This window comes from Protomyctophum bolini (assembly GCF_963924005.1).
Source record: "Protomyctophum bolini genome assembly, chromosome: 6".
In the NCBI taxonomy this organism is placed as follows: domain Eukaryota; kingdom Metazoa; phylum Chordata; class Actinopteri; order Myctophiformes; family Myctophidae; genus Protomyctophum; species Protomyctophum bolini.
Genome location: NC_137867.1, coordinates 24,607,521 through 24,621,419, shown reverse-complemented (window position 1 = coordinate 24,621,419; position 13,899 = coordinate 24,607,521). Strand labels below are relative to the sequence as shown.

General features: G+C 39.5%; 1 protein-coding gene across 2 annotated transcripts in view; it reads right to left on the bottom strand.

Annotated features, from left to right (window-relative positions):
* Positions 1–2,150: 2,150 nt before the first annotated feature.
* Positions 2,151–13,899, bottom strand: part of LOC308317192 (sodium- and chloride-dependent GABA transporter ine) — a 30,099-nt gene continuing 18,350 nt past the window's right edge. Inside the window, exons 6-13 of one of the 2 annotated variants that reach the window (XM_080766046.1) lie at positions 13,680–13,783; positions 13,325–13,449; positions 9,880–9,992; positions 6,451–6,591; positions 6,084–6,183; positions 5,731–5,831; positions 4,423–4,590; positions 2,151–4,082 (exon numbers count right to left, since the gene is read on the bottom strand). In XM_080766046.1, the coding sequence (XP_080622172.1) occupies positions 3,969–4,082; positions 4,423–4,590; positions 5,731–5,831; positions 6,084–6,183; positions 6,451–6,591; positions 9,880–9,992; positions 13,325–13,449; positions 13,680–13,783 (966 nt within the window). In that variant the 3' untranslated portion in view covers positions 2,151–3,968. The remainder of the gene's footprint in view (positions 4,083–4,422; positions 4,591–5,730; positions 5,832–6,083; positions 6,184–6,450; positions 6,592–9,879; positions 9,993–13,324; positions 13,450–13,679; positions 13,784–13,899) is intronic. The other variant, XM_080766047.1, reaches the window with a different exon arrangement.

Here is a 13,899-nt window from a genome sequence, read left to right as displayed (position 1 = left end):
CCAAATAAATATTTTGAGTTTTTACACCAAATAATAATGAATAAATGAACACAAATCAAACATATGAATCCATGAAAACAAAAACAGAAGAAAGAAAAACAAAGACAAAAACCAAAAACATAACAAAAATGCACAGACACAAAAGTAAACGGAAAAGCAGCTTGACATAACTACAATAGTACAGCATTTTTCAAGTTGAGTGTAAGACTAGGCAGGAAAAGAGCAGGAGACATGACTCACGATACACTTCAGATATATTAAAGCATTTTACAGACCACTACAGTGACTACACACAAACATTGTTTGTTATCGGATTTTCTTGCAGCTGCCTGAATGAGCCAATGGACTAAGAGTGGATGTATTGAGCTTCTCTGTTAAATTACTTTACACCGTCCGTATACATGCCTCCACAAGACCCCTATTCTTGTCTTGTTGAGTTGCCATCTCCCACATGCATTGATGAGAGCCTTCCATGCTATTTATTCTACTGTATATCCCCTGCCATATATCCTTATGTTTTAGTTTTACATGTTAATGTAGATTTAATGATAGACAGTGACCCATCACCCCCTTTCATTTCCAATTCAGACGTATGCTGTCTGTCACCCTGCCATGCCTAGCCATTCATTTATTGCCCCCTGGGCCGCAAAGTCCATGATTATTGATCTAACAGCGCTTCATGTGGTCATTTACGTAGTGCTCATGATCTGTCACAAGGGGGCAGGGTGAGAATATTGATCACAGCAGAGCAGTTGCTTTTCATGGTAGGCCTACTACTCGACCAGTCTTTTTTTCTTCTTTAAAAAAAAAAAGTATTTAGTCCAATCTGTTAGATTATGTTTATATAAGATTATATAACTAAATACCTTTTACAATTGGTGTGGTTGTAAATGTAAAGAATGCTCACTTACTTGCGCAGGAGACCAGGGTTCAAATCTAGGGTAGAACAGGAACGTAGCTTTAACTTAATTAAAGATTTAAATCTAATTCCGTAATTTTTCTTGTCTCCCTGTGTTTGAAGAATATATTTAGCCTGTCAAGAGCATGCAAGTAAATATCTCTCTCCAAGATGATGGAAGATAGCAGCCTAATAATGAATTAAAATAACAGCAAATTATAAAATTACAGTAAGTTACCAATGCAATACTAGGAACATTAATCTCAGGAATTAATTAGTGTGTTTTATACTCTTGATCAATAGAGGATGGGGTTGAAGTATAATTTCAAAAGAGAAATACGACTACAACAGTGAAATGTGGACGATGTTGATAATGCTGATAATCCTCTCGCGCTTTCTCCTGTGTCATACTACCACCTAGTGCTCCTTCTGAGGCATCCATTGACACAATGCTTGTGAGTTAAACAGACAGCACAACAAATTACATTACTCAATTACCCCCCCCCCCCCCCCCATGTTGCCAGAGATGCTGGTCCCTGATTGGGCTACGGTCTTAAACAAGAGAGGACACCGACATACAGTAAATGTATACTCCGGCATACATACATACCCACTCTCACTTTGAGTGCTACTAACTATAATGTCTAATGTCTTATACCAACCTTGAAACGTACCTTAGTTATGTTTATTGGCTGTTGATGGTAACGTATAACCATAGGCTATACGGTCTTAAACAAGAGAGGACACATACTGTACATACATAACATACCCATCCGATCGCAGTACTGCGATCTGTTTGCACAAGTAATAAGTGCACTTGCAACCCAACAGGGAGTATGTTAATACAATATAACTTATACAATTGGGGTGGTTGTTTTGGTCTCCCCCCAAGCAAGCAAGTTGGCAGGATCTATAACTCAGTGGTAAAAATGTCAGTATCTGCACAGGAGACCTGAGTACAGTACGGGATGGAACAGGAAATGTAGCCTACATAGTGCAGCAGAAGAAATGGTAGCAGATCATTTAAAACATTTTTATTGTAAACTTTTGTTAAAAGGTGAACAATTGAACTCTTGGCCATTGTTCACTTTTGTCAATATTGATCACTGCTGTTCTTACTGTACTGTGAAAACAATCATTCAGATATTAAAGTCCAGATAAGAGCTGAAATAAGATAATATAAAAAAATAACAATATATATATATATATATATATATATATATATATGAATATAAATATAAAACCAGCCACTGTAGCAATATCCTAGAAATAATAAAACAAAACTATAGTCTAGGCCTAACTTAGCAAATAAAACAATGTTTACAAACATCTTTCAATAAATTCCGATGTGACTCGGTGTACAGTACAGATAGGCAGTTTAATGGTTTGTAGCTTCAGTGGTCCTTGGTTGAATATGAGGAAATTGGAAATGTTTTCCCTCGATTTCTTGAAAAGTAACAGGTTAAAGTAAAGGTTTAAGAAAGACATACAAGGTTTCTGCACGATAGCGATTATAAATTATGTTGCATGTAATAAAACAATTAAACAGTGGGATATGAATCTCATGAGTGAATGCCCGATTGTTCTACAGTTGTTCTAACAGAGACATCAGTACTTTTGAACATAAACCTTTGTTAAACTTAAGAAGACAAAATAGATAATTATGTTAATAGCTTCATAGGGTTAGTCATTTTTGGTCAAAATAGTAATTACAGGTATATTATTCAAAGAATGGGAAAACCGTAAACAGTGACCTACATTGTATCACTTTTTCTACATTAAATCACCTTCAGATAATCACACGTACCATTCAAAATAATGTGAAACAAAATAAGATACAATAAAATAAAAAAGCTGCTTCTAAACATTTGTAGAATAATCTCATATCTTTGGGTTGCCTCATCAGTCATCAAGTACTAATTATCTAAAATAACAATACGTTTTTGATGCCGGGCACATGAAAAATGTTCGCCAAATTGCTGTCAGGTGAAAGCCTTGTATCTACAAAATATTAAATATGATTTTAAGAAGTTTAAAGGGTTTATGTAAAATTCTTGACCATGACAATGTAATATGTCAACTCAAGACATCAAAACATGAAAGTCACATTTCGATTTTTTTTTTGGTACGGTCACACTGCACTCTACCCATGAAGGCGGATTCTGCCAATGCGTTTCAATGGGAATGGAGCTTTTTTATTTTTAATCTGTAAATGTCCTATTGAAATGTATTGGCAGAATTCAGCCTCATAGGTAGAATAAAAGTGCAGTGTGGCCGTCCCCCTAGGCAATTTTCATCTGACAATAGCAGTATGCTGATGAACACAGTCAACACACACAATAACCCTTAACAGACACCTCTATGTAGCATAGATTCTTTGTTGCATAATTTGTAAATATTGAAGTACCATTAGCATTTAATTTCAGTGCAGGTTTTCAGCATATCTGACAAAAGGCACTATTGGTGTAGGAGAGCACTTACAGTAAATAAGGAGAGGGCAAGAGTTTACCAGAACATGACATAAAATAACTCAAATTGTCATGTAACTAATGTATAAAAGACCTTGTGTATTTACAAAGTCTCCCTCCTTAATAATACAAAATAATTCAATGTAAATTGTGTAAGCAGTGAAGCCAACGTAGAAAAACACTGGCTGATTACAGAAAGCTTTAACAATGTGTACTAACTGCAATATGGCGGTCATCCAGAATACACAGAACCATAGTTACATAGTGAACTCAGCCAATAGTGATGGTTGAACATGTAAATTTGACCTTAAGTTTACTGGCCGGTATGGATCTAATACCTGCGACAGCCTTCGTGACATTTTCAGTCTGTTACAAATTGAAAGTGTAAAATAATTACATTGACCATGGTTAACTACTTTTATATTGACACTGATGATGTAATTTCATTGAAGACGAAACGTACTGTATGTATGCACATTGCATACTGTGTGTGTGTGTGTGTGTGTGTGTGTGTGTGTGTGTGTGTGTGTGTGTGTGTGTGTGTGTGTGTGTGTGTGTGTGTGTGTGTGTGTGTCACATCACATTGAACATTGTATCCTTGGTCACGCCATTGATGTAAATAAGGCTTCTGACTCTGGGTTGTTCTCTTCTTGTTTCTCCAGCAAGTGATCTTTGACATCAAAATCTATTGTGGTAACCATTGCGGTTTTGACTCTCTGTGTGTTAGATAGGATAAAATGCATGAAAAACCTACTTCCAGGGTTGATTTTATATTTTAGTTTTATGTGATAGGACTATGCAATTTATTATAGTTCCAATACAGATTGAGGTGCTGCACAGAAGTTATACCTATTTCAGATTGTAATTAAAATATCCAGCTTAGATTATCATGCAAAACCCCAATACTCTACATACAGTATATGAAAGTACAACAAAAAAGCACTTAGCCAGGACACTGTGTAGTTTATGTTTATGTGTAGTTTACCTTATTCTCATTCAATTTCGTTCAATTCAATTTAAAGGGCCAAACATACGTCTACAAAGCTAAATACTCACCTCAATAAATGAGCCTTTGTTCTTATAGATCTCTTGAATGGCTCCAAGCGGGATCCACACAATGGAAAACAGTGAAATGGCCCAGCCCATCACTTGAGCCCAAACTGGGTATGTATACTTCCCGTAGCGAGCAGGAGTGTACTGGACAATGCTGGCGATGAGGATAGTCTATAGAAGGAATAAATTAACCATATAAGGGTATATTTGTTCATCAAGAATTTCAGTGATCATTTATTAATAGCAGTTTTATATGAAATGACAAACTAGATAAAGTGCCCCTCGGGGCACACCAGGGCAGGTCAGGTTGTGGCCTCCTGGTGGTGCTATAATAGGCTAATGTGAAAAGGGTGCCATTTCTTCTTACGCCTTGGATGGCAATTGGATGATTTGAGGCATTTTGTTCCAAAAATGTGTTTTTCAAAAATCCACCTGTTGGTGGCGCTATAACAGGCCAATGTGGAAAGGATGGGATATATTCCTCAGCCTAGTAGAAACGTCTGTGAAAGATTTCATGTAAATTGCACACTGCGTTCATGATTTGAGGCATTTTGTTCCAAAAATGTGTTTTGCAAAAATCCACCTGTCGGTGCCGCTATAACAGGCCAATGTCAAAAGGGTGGGATATATTCCTCAGCCTAGTAGGAAAGTGTGTGAAAGATTTCACGTAAATTGCACACTGCGTTCATGATTTGAGGCTTTTGGTTCAAAACGGGCCAATCCTGCAAACTTTGAAAGCTATGGCAGGCCGTTCCAGGGAGTGTGTGTGCAAAATTTGGCATCGACCCGGTTAACAGTGTCGGAGATTAGCTGGTAACAGACGGACGGACACACGGACACACTGGTGGAGACGATCACTAAAAATGAAGCAATTGTGGAAGATATTTAAAAAATATATAATAGTTTCTGTTGTCTGTAAATTAGACACTCATAGTATTGTATAGTATGTGACTGGTTTGATATAATAATTAAATGTGTTAATATACTCCTGTCTTATCAGAGAGGAAGTCGTATCTCACTTATTCCATAATGCGTCACCTCCTCCACTTCTGTATCAAAGGTCTTGGTCACTAGAGTAGATCTTCAGTGTGTCAAACTCAACACATGTATTTGTACTGTAGCTGAACCAGCAACTCAACTTTTGTTATAATCTACAATAGTAACTGTCATTTTCCGTTTTGTTTAATAATTTCCCCAAAAGAAGTCTATGTGAATAATTCCACAACTTTCAACAAAAAGAGGATCTCCACACAGAATGAAGTAAAATGCATAGCTTGTATCATCCATGTCAGATCCCATGCACCCACTCACCAGCACCAGCAGGGGAGAGAACACCAACCAACAGAGGCGGAAGTACACATTAGGAGGCCTTCCGAGCATCCTCTTTATCATAATTGAGATATTTTGTATTCCTGAGGGGAGAAGGATGCACTTCATACTTAAAATACTTAATAAAGACCATTTCATTTAATTTCATCACTTGTGTGTTGGAGAGGAATTGTTTTATTGCAATATAGGATATTGCAATAAAAAAATATATATATTCACTGTTCATACACATAATGAATATGTGACAATTAGTCTTTTAATATTTGAGTATTCATTCTAGACTAATCTTATGCAAGAAATTGCATTAAATGTTAAAGAAAACAACAACTTCCTACCAAAAATCCAGCAGAATGCTAGAACTTCAAAGAAAGCCAGGAACATGAGGGAGACCACAGCTGTGTAGTGGTCCATTAGTTGGAACACATATATGCCCCCCTGGTTGAAAATAGAAAGGCAAGGGCTCAGCATCCCAATAGGAACAGGACAACCCAGGTTGAACTGTGTTCAAAAGGGCAAACACTAAAGCCTAATTCATACTCAATCGCACAATGGTGTCACTCACCGGAAATAAGTGATTTTAAAATCTGTTATTCTCGGCAAGCAATACTGTTGTGCAATGAATAAATCAACCATAACATTCAAGCGGTGTACTCCGTTTTGTCTGGCTGACCTGTCAGCAGGTCTTCACTGGTTGCCACTTACCTTAGTAACGTGTGGAATCCCCAGGAGAAAGCCAATTAAGCATACAACCAGGACAACCCACTCTTGTCTCTTTAGGAAATGTAGGGCCTTGCCACCAAAACCATCCATGATGAATGTCACAGCCACCTCCACCATGGCAAACTGCAGCACAGAGATTTGGCTATTAGTGTACATCAGTAGCCTACTTAATGTAATACTTGAGCAGTCCACCCAGGAAAGATTTAAGTAGCATGTGCCATACTAGTGTGGTATAAACTCATACCGAACCTGAGCCATGTCATACTCTACAATAGACAAGGCAAGGTATGGACAAATAATTGTATAGCACATTTCAAACAAAAAATACAATTGCCTTTGTGTTATTAGGCAGTAGGCAATGCCTGAATGATGCACGTTCGGCACACATCCTCCGCTTATGCAAAACCTGTTGCACCCGTTGTCAGAGTACTTTGTGCAGTAGTCATTATTATCATAGTACTTCGAGGTCAGCCTATGACAGTACTGTGAAGTCATTGTGGCATCAGGGAGTTTTCTCTTTATTTAGGTCATCCAAAATAGTCTCCTAATTAACTTAGTGTGAAACAGTTCTCTTTTATCACAAATTAACGCAAACAAATGAGTTTCTGCCAATATATAAAATCACAATCTCAGCCCTATTCTTTTCTTCTTGGCGTATGGCCAGTTTTGTCCTAACAAACATTTAGGGCTATATCTTGCGCCACCCCTTAACCATTTATCCCTATACGTATTTGCCATTTTTTACTATTTAAAAAAACCTTTTAAAATAGTTCAAATAGCTGACAAGCTCACAACGTGTAGATGTAGATCGGCAGTATGTTTCTTCTCCTTACATGATTTCCTGTTTGTTTTTAGTTCAATGGGTTTTTTTTAAACGCCATTGACAATGAAGAGAAAATTTACGTCATCTTGTCCCTAACACAAACAAATAAAGATAATTTAATGTTTGTTTTACATCACCACATGAAGAGTCACTTTTACATCACCATTACCTACATCACTTATCACCTAATCATCATAGCAACATGAGTTAGACTTTAATATATTAGCACCCCTCACTTCACACAGGTGTGATTTTTATTTTATATATTTGTACGTCTCTAAATGTTATGAATTGAAAAAGGTGGACCCTGTTGTAAACAAGCGTAATGCTTTATCAGTGTGTCAAACAGTCTTTGTATTGAGTTGTGCTTTCATGTGAAATGTACCCATTCTTCAAAATGTTATTAAATACTTCAATCAAACATAATTTGGATTTATATCATCATGTGCATATAGCTATACCACTCTATGTAACACAAAAGGTTACATAATTATTATAATTTTTTGAATTATTCCACCATTCTAAGTAACAAACAGTGTAGTGAAGTAGATACGGTGACGGTCCAAAGATGTGGGGTGAAATAATGGATAGAATAGATGCTGTGTGGATTGAGTAGCCTATACCTTATTTAGAAATAAGAGAAGGAGGGTCTGGTGTAGAATGTCTTGGTGGCGGTGTGGTGGGGGAGCTTGATATGGTCATGAGCAACATCTCTATAGCAGCAGGGACTCTGAGGATATTGTGTTTGGTGGCCTTGTATCACACAGTTGAAATTGCTGTTATAGCTTTACTGCAAACAGCCTGTAGAGGGCAGCAGAGGAGCCTACTTTCAGAATTGTATCTAACTGTACAGTAATTATGGGGACCAGACACATTGCTCTTCAGTTCCCTGGCATTTTCTACAATCCATTGTTTAAGTTGGAGGCAAAATGTTTGAGAACAACAATTAGTTATCAAGCAGTTGCAATGTGAGAAATGTTGTTTCATTTACCAAGTATTTTCTTGAAATTTGTGAGCAGTACGATGTGCAATACTGGTGATGGTTGACCAGTAAGGTGGCGCTGTTAATAAGTGCAGTGTTTGTATTCTGTCGAAGTATGCCTTTATACATTTTTACATATTTGTTTTGTCATCCAGATTTCCAATGGTTTAACACTGGAGTTAAAGCTATGATTAAGCTTGTCAGTAGAAGTGTATAGTCTCTTTTGTTGGGAGAGTTTTTGTTGGGAGAGTGTAGAAAAACAGGATGTTGAGAGTGGAAAGGGGAACAACATGTAACATACGTCTCTGACCAGAATTAAGACAGCGACGTTGCAACTATATGTGGTCAATACACTATCCGGTTATCCATCAGTGTGTTATCTCTGTGTGTGTCTTAATTTCCACAGTAAAGCTCCACACCTAATCTATACTGCTAGGCCAATCGGCTAATTTCTTGAGCACGCCAACAACATTGAGCTATATTATAACTGGAGAGGGCACCGAAAATCCCCACCCACTCATTTCAATGAACGTTGCTCACCCAGAGCATACTGCCCTGGAAGTACACGCTCCTTTCAGATTTGTGTCAGTCTCCTTTTATAGTTTAGAGAAGTGGTCCGGGGACCGAGAGGCATACTATAATCAGTGGTCCGGGGACCGGGAGACATACTATAATCAGTGGTCCGGGGAATGGGAGGCATACTATAATCAGTGGTCCGGGGACCGGGAGGCATACTATAATCAGTGGTCCGGGGACCGGGAGGCATACTATAATCAGTGGTCCGGGGAATGGGAGGCATACTATAATCAGTGGTCCGGGGACCGAGAGACATACTATAATCAGTGGTCCGGGGACCGGGAGACATACTATAATCAGTGGTCCGGGGACCGGGAGACATACTATAATCAGTGGTCTGGGGACCGGGAGACATACTATAATCAGTGGTCTGGGGACCGGGAGACATACTATAATCAGTGGTCCGGGGACCGGGAGACATACTATAATCAGTGGTCCGGGGACCGGGAGACATACTATAATCAGTGGTCCGGGGACCGGGAGACATACTATAATCAGTGGTCCCGGGGACCGGGAGACATACTATAATCAGTGGTCCGGGGACCGGGAGGCATACTATAATCAGTGCTCCGGGGACCGGGAGGCATACTATAATCAGTGGTCCGGGGACCGGGAGACATACTATAATCAGTGGTCCGGGGACCGGGAGGCATACTATAATCCGACGGAGCATTAGATCGACCTTAAAGTACTGCACCCCCGGGCACCACCAGTGCTCCTTGAGGATGTTCCAGGTGGTCCCCAGCTAAATGATGGAGAGTTGGTAACCAAATGGACCCTTATAGATCTTTAACTCTTGAGAGTGTCAAATGAAACCAAATGGATTCATTTGACACTCTCAAGAGTCTCCCCACACACTCATCTCAATGAACGTTGCTCACCCAGAGCATACTACCCTGGAAGTACAACCTCCTTTCAGATTTGTGTCAGTCTCCTTTTATAGTTTAGACTAGAGTGCCAACTCTTATTTTCTGCATGACAAAGAGACATGATGGAGAGAGAGTCAGAGATAGAAAATAGACAGTCATACCTGACTATCCAGGCCCAGACAAAGAAGCATGAAGAAGAAGAGGGGGGCCCATAGTTGCGAGACAGGCATGGTTGAGAAGACTTCAGGGTATATGACAAAGACTAAGCCAGGGCCTGAAATAGACAAGGATAATTTAATAATGCACCACAAATGCAATGAAAGACACACGAGAACAAACAAACAACCTGTTATGTCACCTGGCATATGTGCTGAGACACCACAGCAAAAGACACAATGTGGAGCTCTTCAACCCATGAATAATGAATGACTGGTGGTTAGGCCAACTTGAGGAAGGCAGAAGAGAAATGGAACAAAGGACACCTTTTACTTAATAATTAGGAATTTCATCCACACATTGCTCTAGCAAGTTTTGCCCACAGATAAATGTTTTAAAACCTTGGAATTAAATAAGTTAACATAACTTTGACCATATATTTTCTATACACATTATTAGAAACAACTGGTGACAGGCACAACTATCTCTGCCCCCTTAAACGGAACTAATACTACAGTAACGCAAGTGAGCACTTGCTTTTCTCCTATAGGTGAGGTGTGCCAAACTGGCTTACTTTAATCCACCCTTCTATAGGCAGTCAGACCCGCTAGCGTCAGACCCAGCTCTGCTCCAACAAGTCATGCCTCACCCTTGAGATTTGCATACCATTGCAGGATTAAGAAAGGGCCCAGTAAAATGGCTGTGTGCATAGAGACATATATAAAGGCAAGGCAGAGTCTCCACCATTGTTCACCGGCGTCTGGCCATCTTGCTACTGTGAACTTTTCTGGTACATTCTATGGTAGCTGGTGATCTGTTCAAACAAAAATACTTGCTGAAATCTTGACGGATTCACAAAGGGAGGCATACTTTGGTTAGACATAGCATTTGGTGAGGGGTGCGTTAAGGGTTGGTCTAACCAAAAGCATGCACCCATTACGTTATCAATGTGGCTATGATTCATTATCTGCTTAATGTTATTTTTTATATAAAAGTCCATTATAAGTATGCTGACGTCTCTCACATTTATAACAAACCAAACTGTTTGAAAATCGGTTGAAAATTGAGCAAGTCATGGTTATTTAAGTGCAGATTCACACTATGGTCCCAGGTGCGCACTCAGGACCACTTAGCAGATGTTGTCGTAATGTAACTGCTGCATACCGTTCCCGGGAGCGGATCACCCAACCATTCCCGGGACTGCATCGGGACTGATTGAAGTGTACTCGGATACGGATCGCTGAAATGTGAAAGCCACCATTACAGTTGAATGAAGTGTACTCGGGTGCATCTTCAAGGCCAATGTGAATCATGGCCAGTGGGGACCAGGCAATCATATCCGGGAACAGTCCGAATGAATCAATCAGACTCGGTGTGAATCTGCCCTAAAAAGTATATGCCCCAAAAACACAATGTTATGAGTGGGCGAGCTACCTGTAGCAAGATGGTTGCCATGTGACGACATCGCTCTCCATTGGCCAGTAGCGCGAGGCCGCGAGCGAGCCATCTAGCCTTCTATGGCTGTGTGACCCCCCCCCCCCCCCCCCCCCCCCCGCCTCCCTTGGTGTGGTATCTAAGTGGAGGGCTTTTCAACTGGTGGTCTGTGGACCACTGGTGGTTCATGAAGTTATTGCATGTGTACATTATGCATTTAATGTAGGAAAGTGGGACAGATAAGGGACTTAAAATCTCAAGCCTGGTATAATCAATCGCATGTGTCTGCTTGCTCATACATAAAATATGTTTTGCCTACTGTTTTACATTTTTGTCTCCTGTAGCACTTTGAGATTCTGAGGAATGTAAAGTGCATTATAAATAAAATTCATTATTATTATTAAAAGTTGCAAATAATCACTTAAACAACCAGCCATTAAACAGTCATTCATTATTTAATTTCCCCCACCACACCATGCTAGTATATTACAGTATACACATAAAAGTAAAACATCTAACTATATGCTCTCATTTTAATGTGCATTAATTCATCGCAACCATTGTACCCCTCCCTTAAAGGTATATTCAGTGATTTCACTTAATTCAAATATCACTTATTTTTTTGTTTTGTTGTGATAATCCTCTCTACTACAGAGTGTGCTGACCATATAAGGAGTTCCTCCCTGTCCCCAGTTAACCCCTGGGGGTCAAAAAACCTTAGGTTTCGTTTTTGGTTCTCTATCCTGATTGGATGAAAGCTTGGGTCCCAAGGCAAAAACGAAACCTACGTTTTTTTGAGTGAAATCACTGAATATACCTTTAATAATACACTTCTGCCCAGTGCGTGCCCACATGCAGGCACAGATTTGTCTTTTATTATTATTATTGACAAACAGTTGCTTACTTGCTTTATGTTATGTAGCCTACCCTAGCTGCTAGCTCTGACCCTGGCTGAGATGTTTCGAGTTGGTCACGCCCATGTCAGTAGGTTGTGCCGGTTTAATGTCAAATTATTACCATCTGAACATCGTATGAAAAATCTGAAGGCAGTCGCAGTAATCTTAACGCATCCATTGATTTCTTCACGACGTCGTAACAAGAGACACCTGTAGGTTACTGCGACCATTACATTTTCCATACGATGTTCAGAAGTGCTGTTAAGAGGAGAGAAAATAAATCCCGCAGCTAAAGGGTTGGAGGTGTCATAGACAGACAAGGCGATACGACATGCAGTCAAACTGATACATGTTCACCCGTGATCGGTGCTGCTGCTTTCTGGCGAGTTCCTACGGCACCGCAGGCATGCATTAATGACGATAAAGAAAACCCTCTCGTGTAATATTGCTTAAATCAATCTTCAGCCATTGATCACACCTGCTGTCAGCTGGTAATGTGTCAAAATCATATGACTGACAGCTGTCACACAGTTTGGTACAGACTCGCCTGCGGTGAGTACCCTGCGGCTGCCATGTTCAAAATTTACACGTGTGTATGTGGCAGCTCTGCCCACAGAGGTTGTCGTATTTAAAAATATATATAATGAGGGGGAGGTGCGTGTGTGCGTGCGATAGTTATACGTCACACATACATACATCAGTGTTTATTTAATTGTTGACTGTCAAGGGTTCGAAACCCTAAATACAAAGGGAATATACCATTGCACATAAAAACGACTCCAGGGGGTCTAATGAAGTACTGTCACCTCATAAACACATGAAAAACTGGAAAAATACAAACATTGTGGCACTCCATCTTTAAATTATGGCCCAAATCGATTTTGACGTTTGACCTCAACCAAGTTATTTCCAACATTTTAACATGTGTTTATCTTACAGTAGTTCTACAGTATATTCTGGTCTGCTTGTATGCTCTTCTTTGGCAGGTCCTTTTGTATGTCAAACTGATATGCATAAATGGCGGAGAGAACTATTCCATGACCCTGCCTTGTTCCTTTATTCAATACAAAGGCAAACAGAAAAGATAATAAATAAACCCCAGGAAGCACAAAGCCCTTACCATCTGTAGCTATGTTGTCCACAGGGAGGTTATGGATATGAGCCATGTAACCAATTGCTGAGAAGATGACAAAGCCGGCCAAGACACTAGTGGCTGAGTTAGTTAGGGATACAATTAAAGTGTCCCTGAAGAAAAAAAATGAAAAAGTAAACAACGATTTCCCATGACCACCGAACTCACAATAAAACACATAAAGTCCACTTGTTTCCAGAACTGCCATTTATCATGTGGTTGCCACTGACATGTAAACAAACAGGCAATTGGATAGAATTATTTTTTGCCTATCATAATGTCTTGGAGCAATACAAATAAAAAACATTGTAAACAGTTATACATAGAAATACAAAATCATTACCTGAGGATGTTGTTGTTAAACTTGTTGTAACTGGACATCGAAATCATGCTGCCAAATCCTATTCCAAGGGAGTTGAAAACTTGGGCAGCAGCATTAACCCATACCTATGTTGAAAAGATACCACAAAGTAAGAGATATTTGTAGTTAGTGAAAGTCTAAAGTGCAGTTTACTTTTTTGAGTGGTGCAACCACTCCAAGGAACAGCAATGTCCATGTTCAC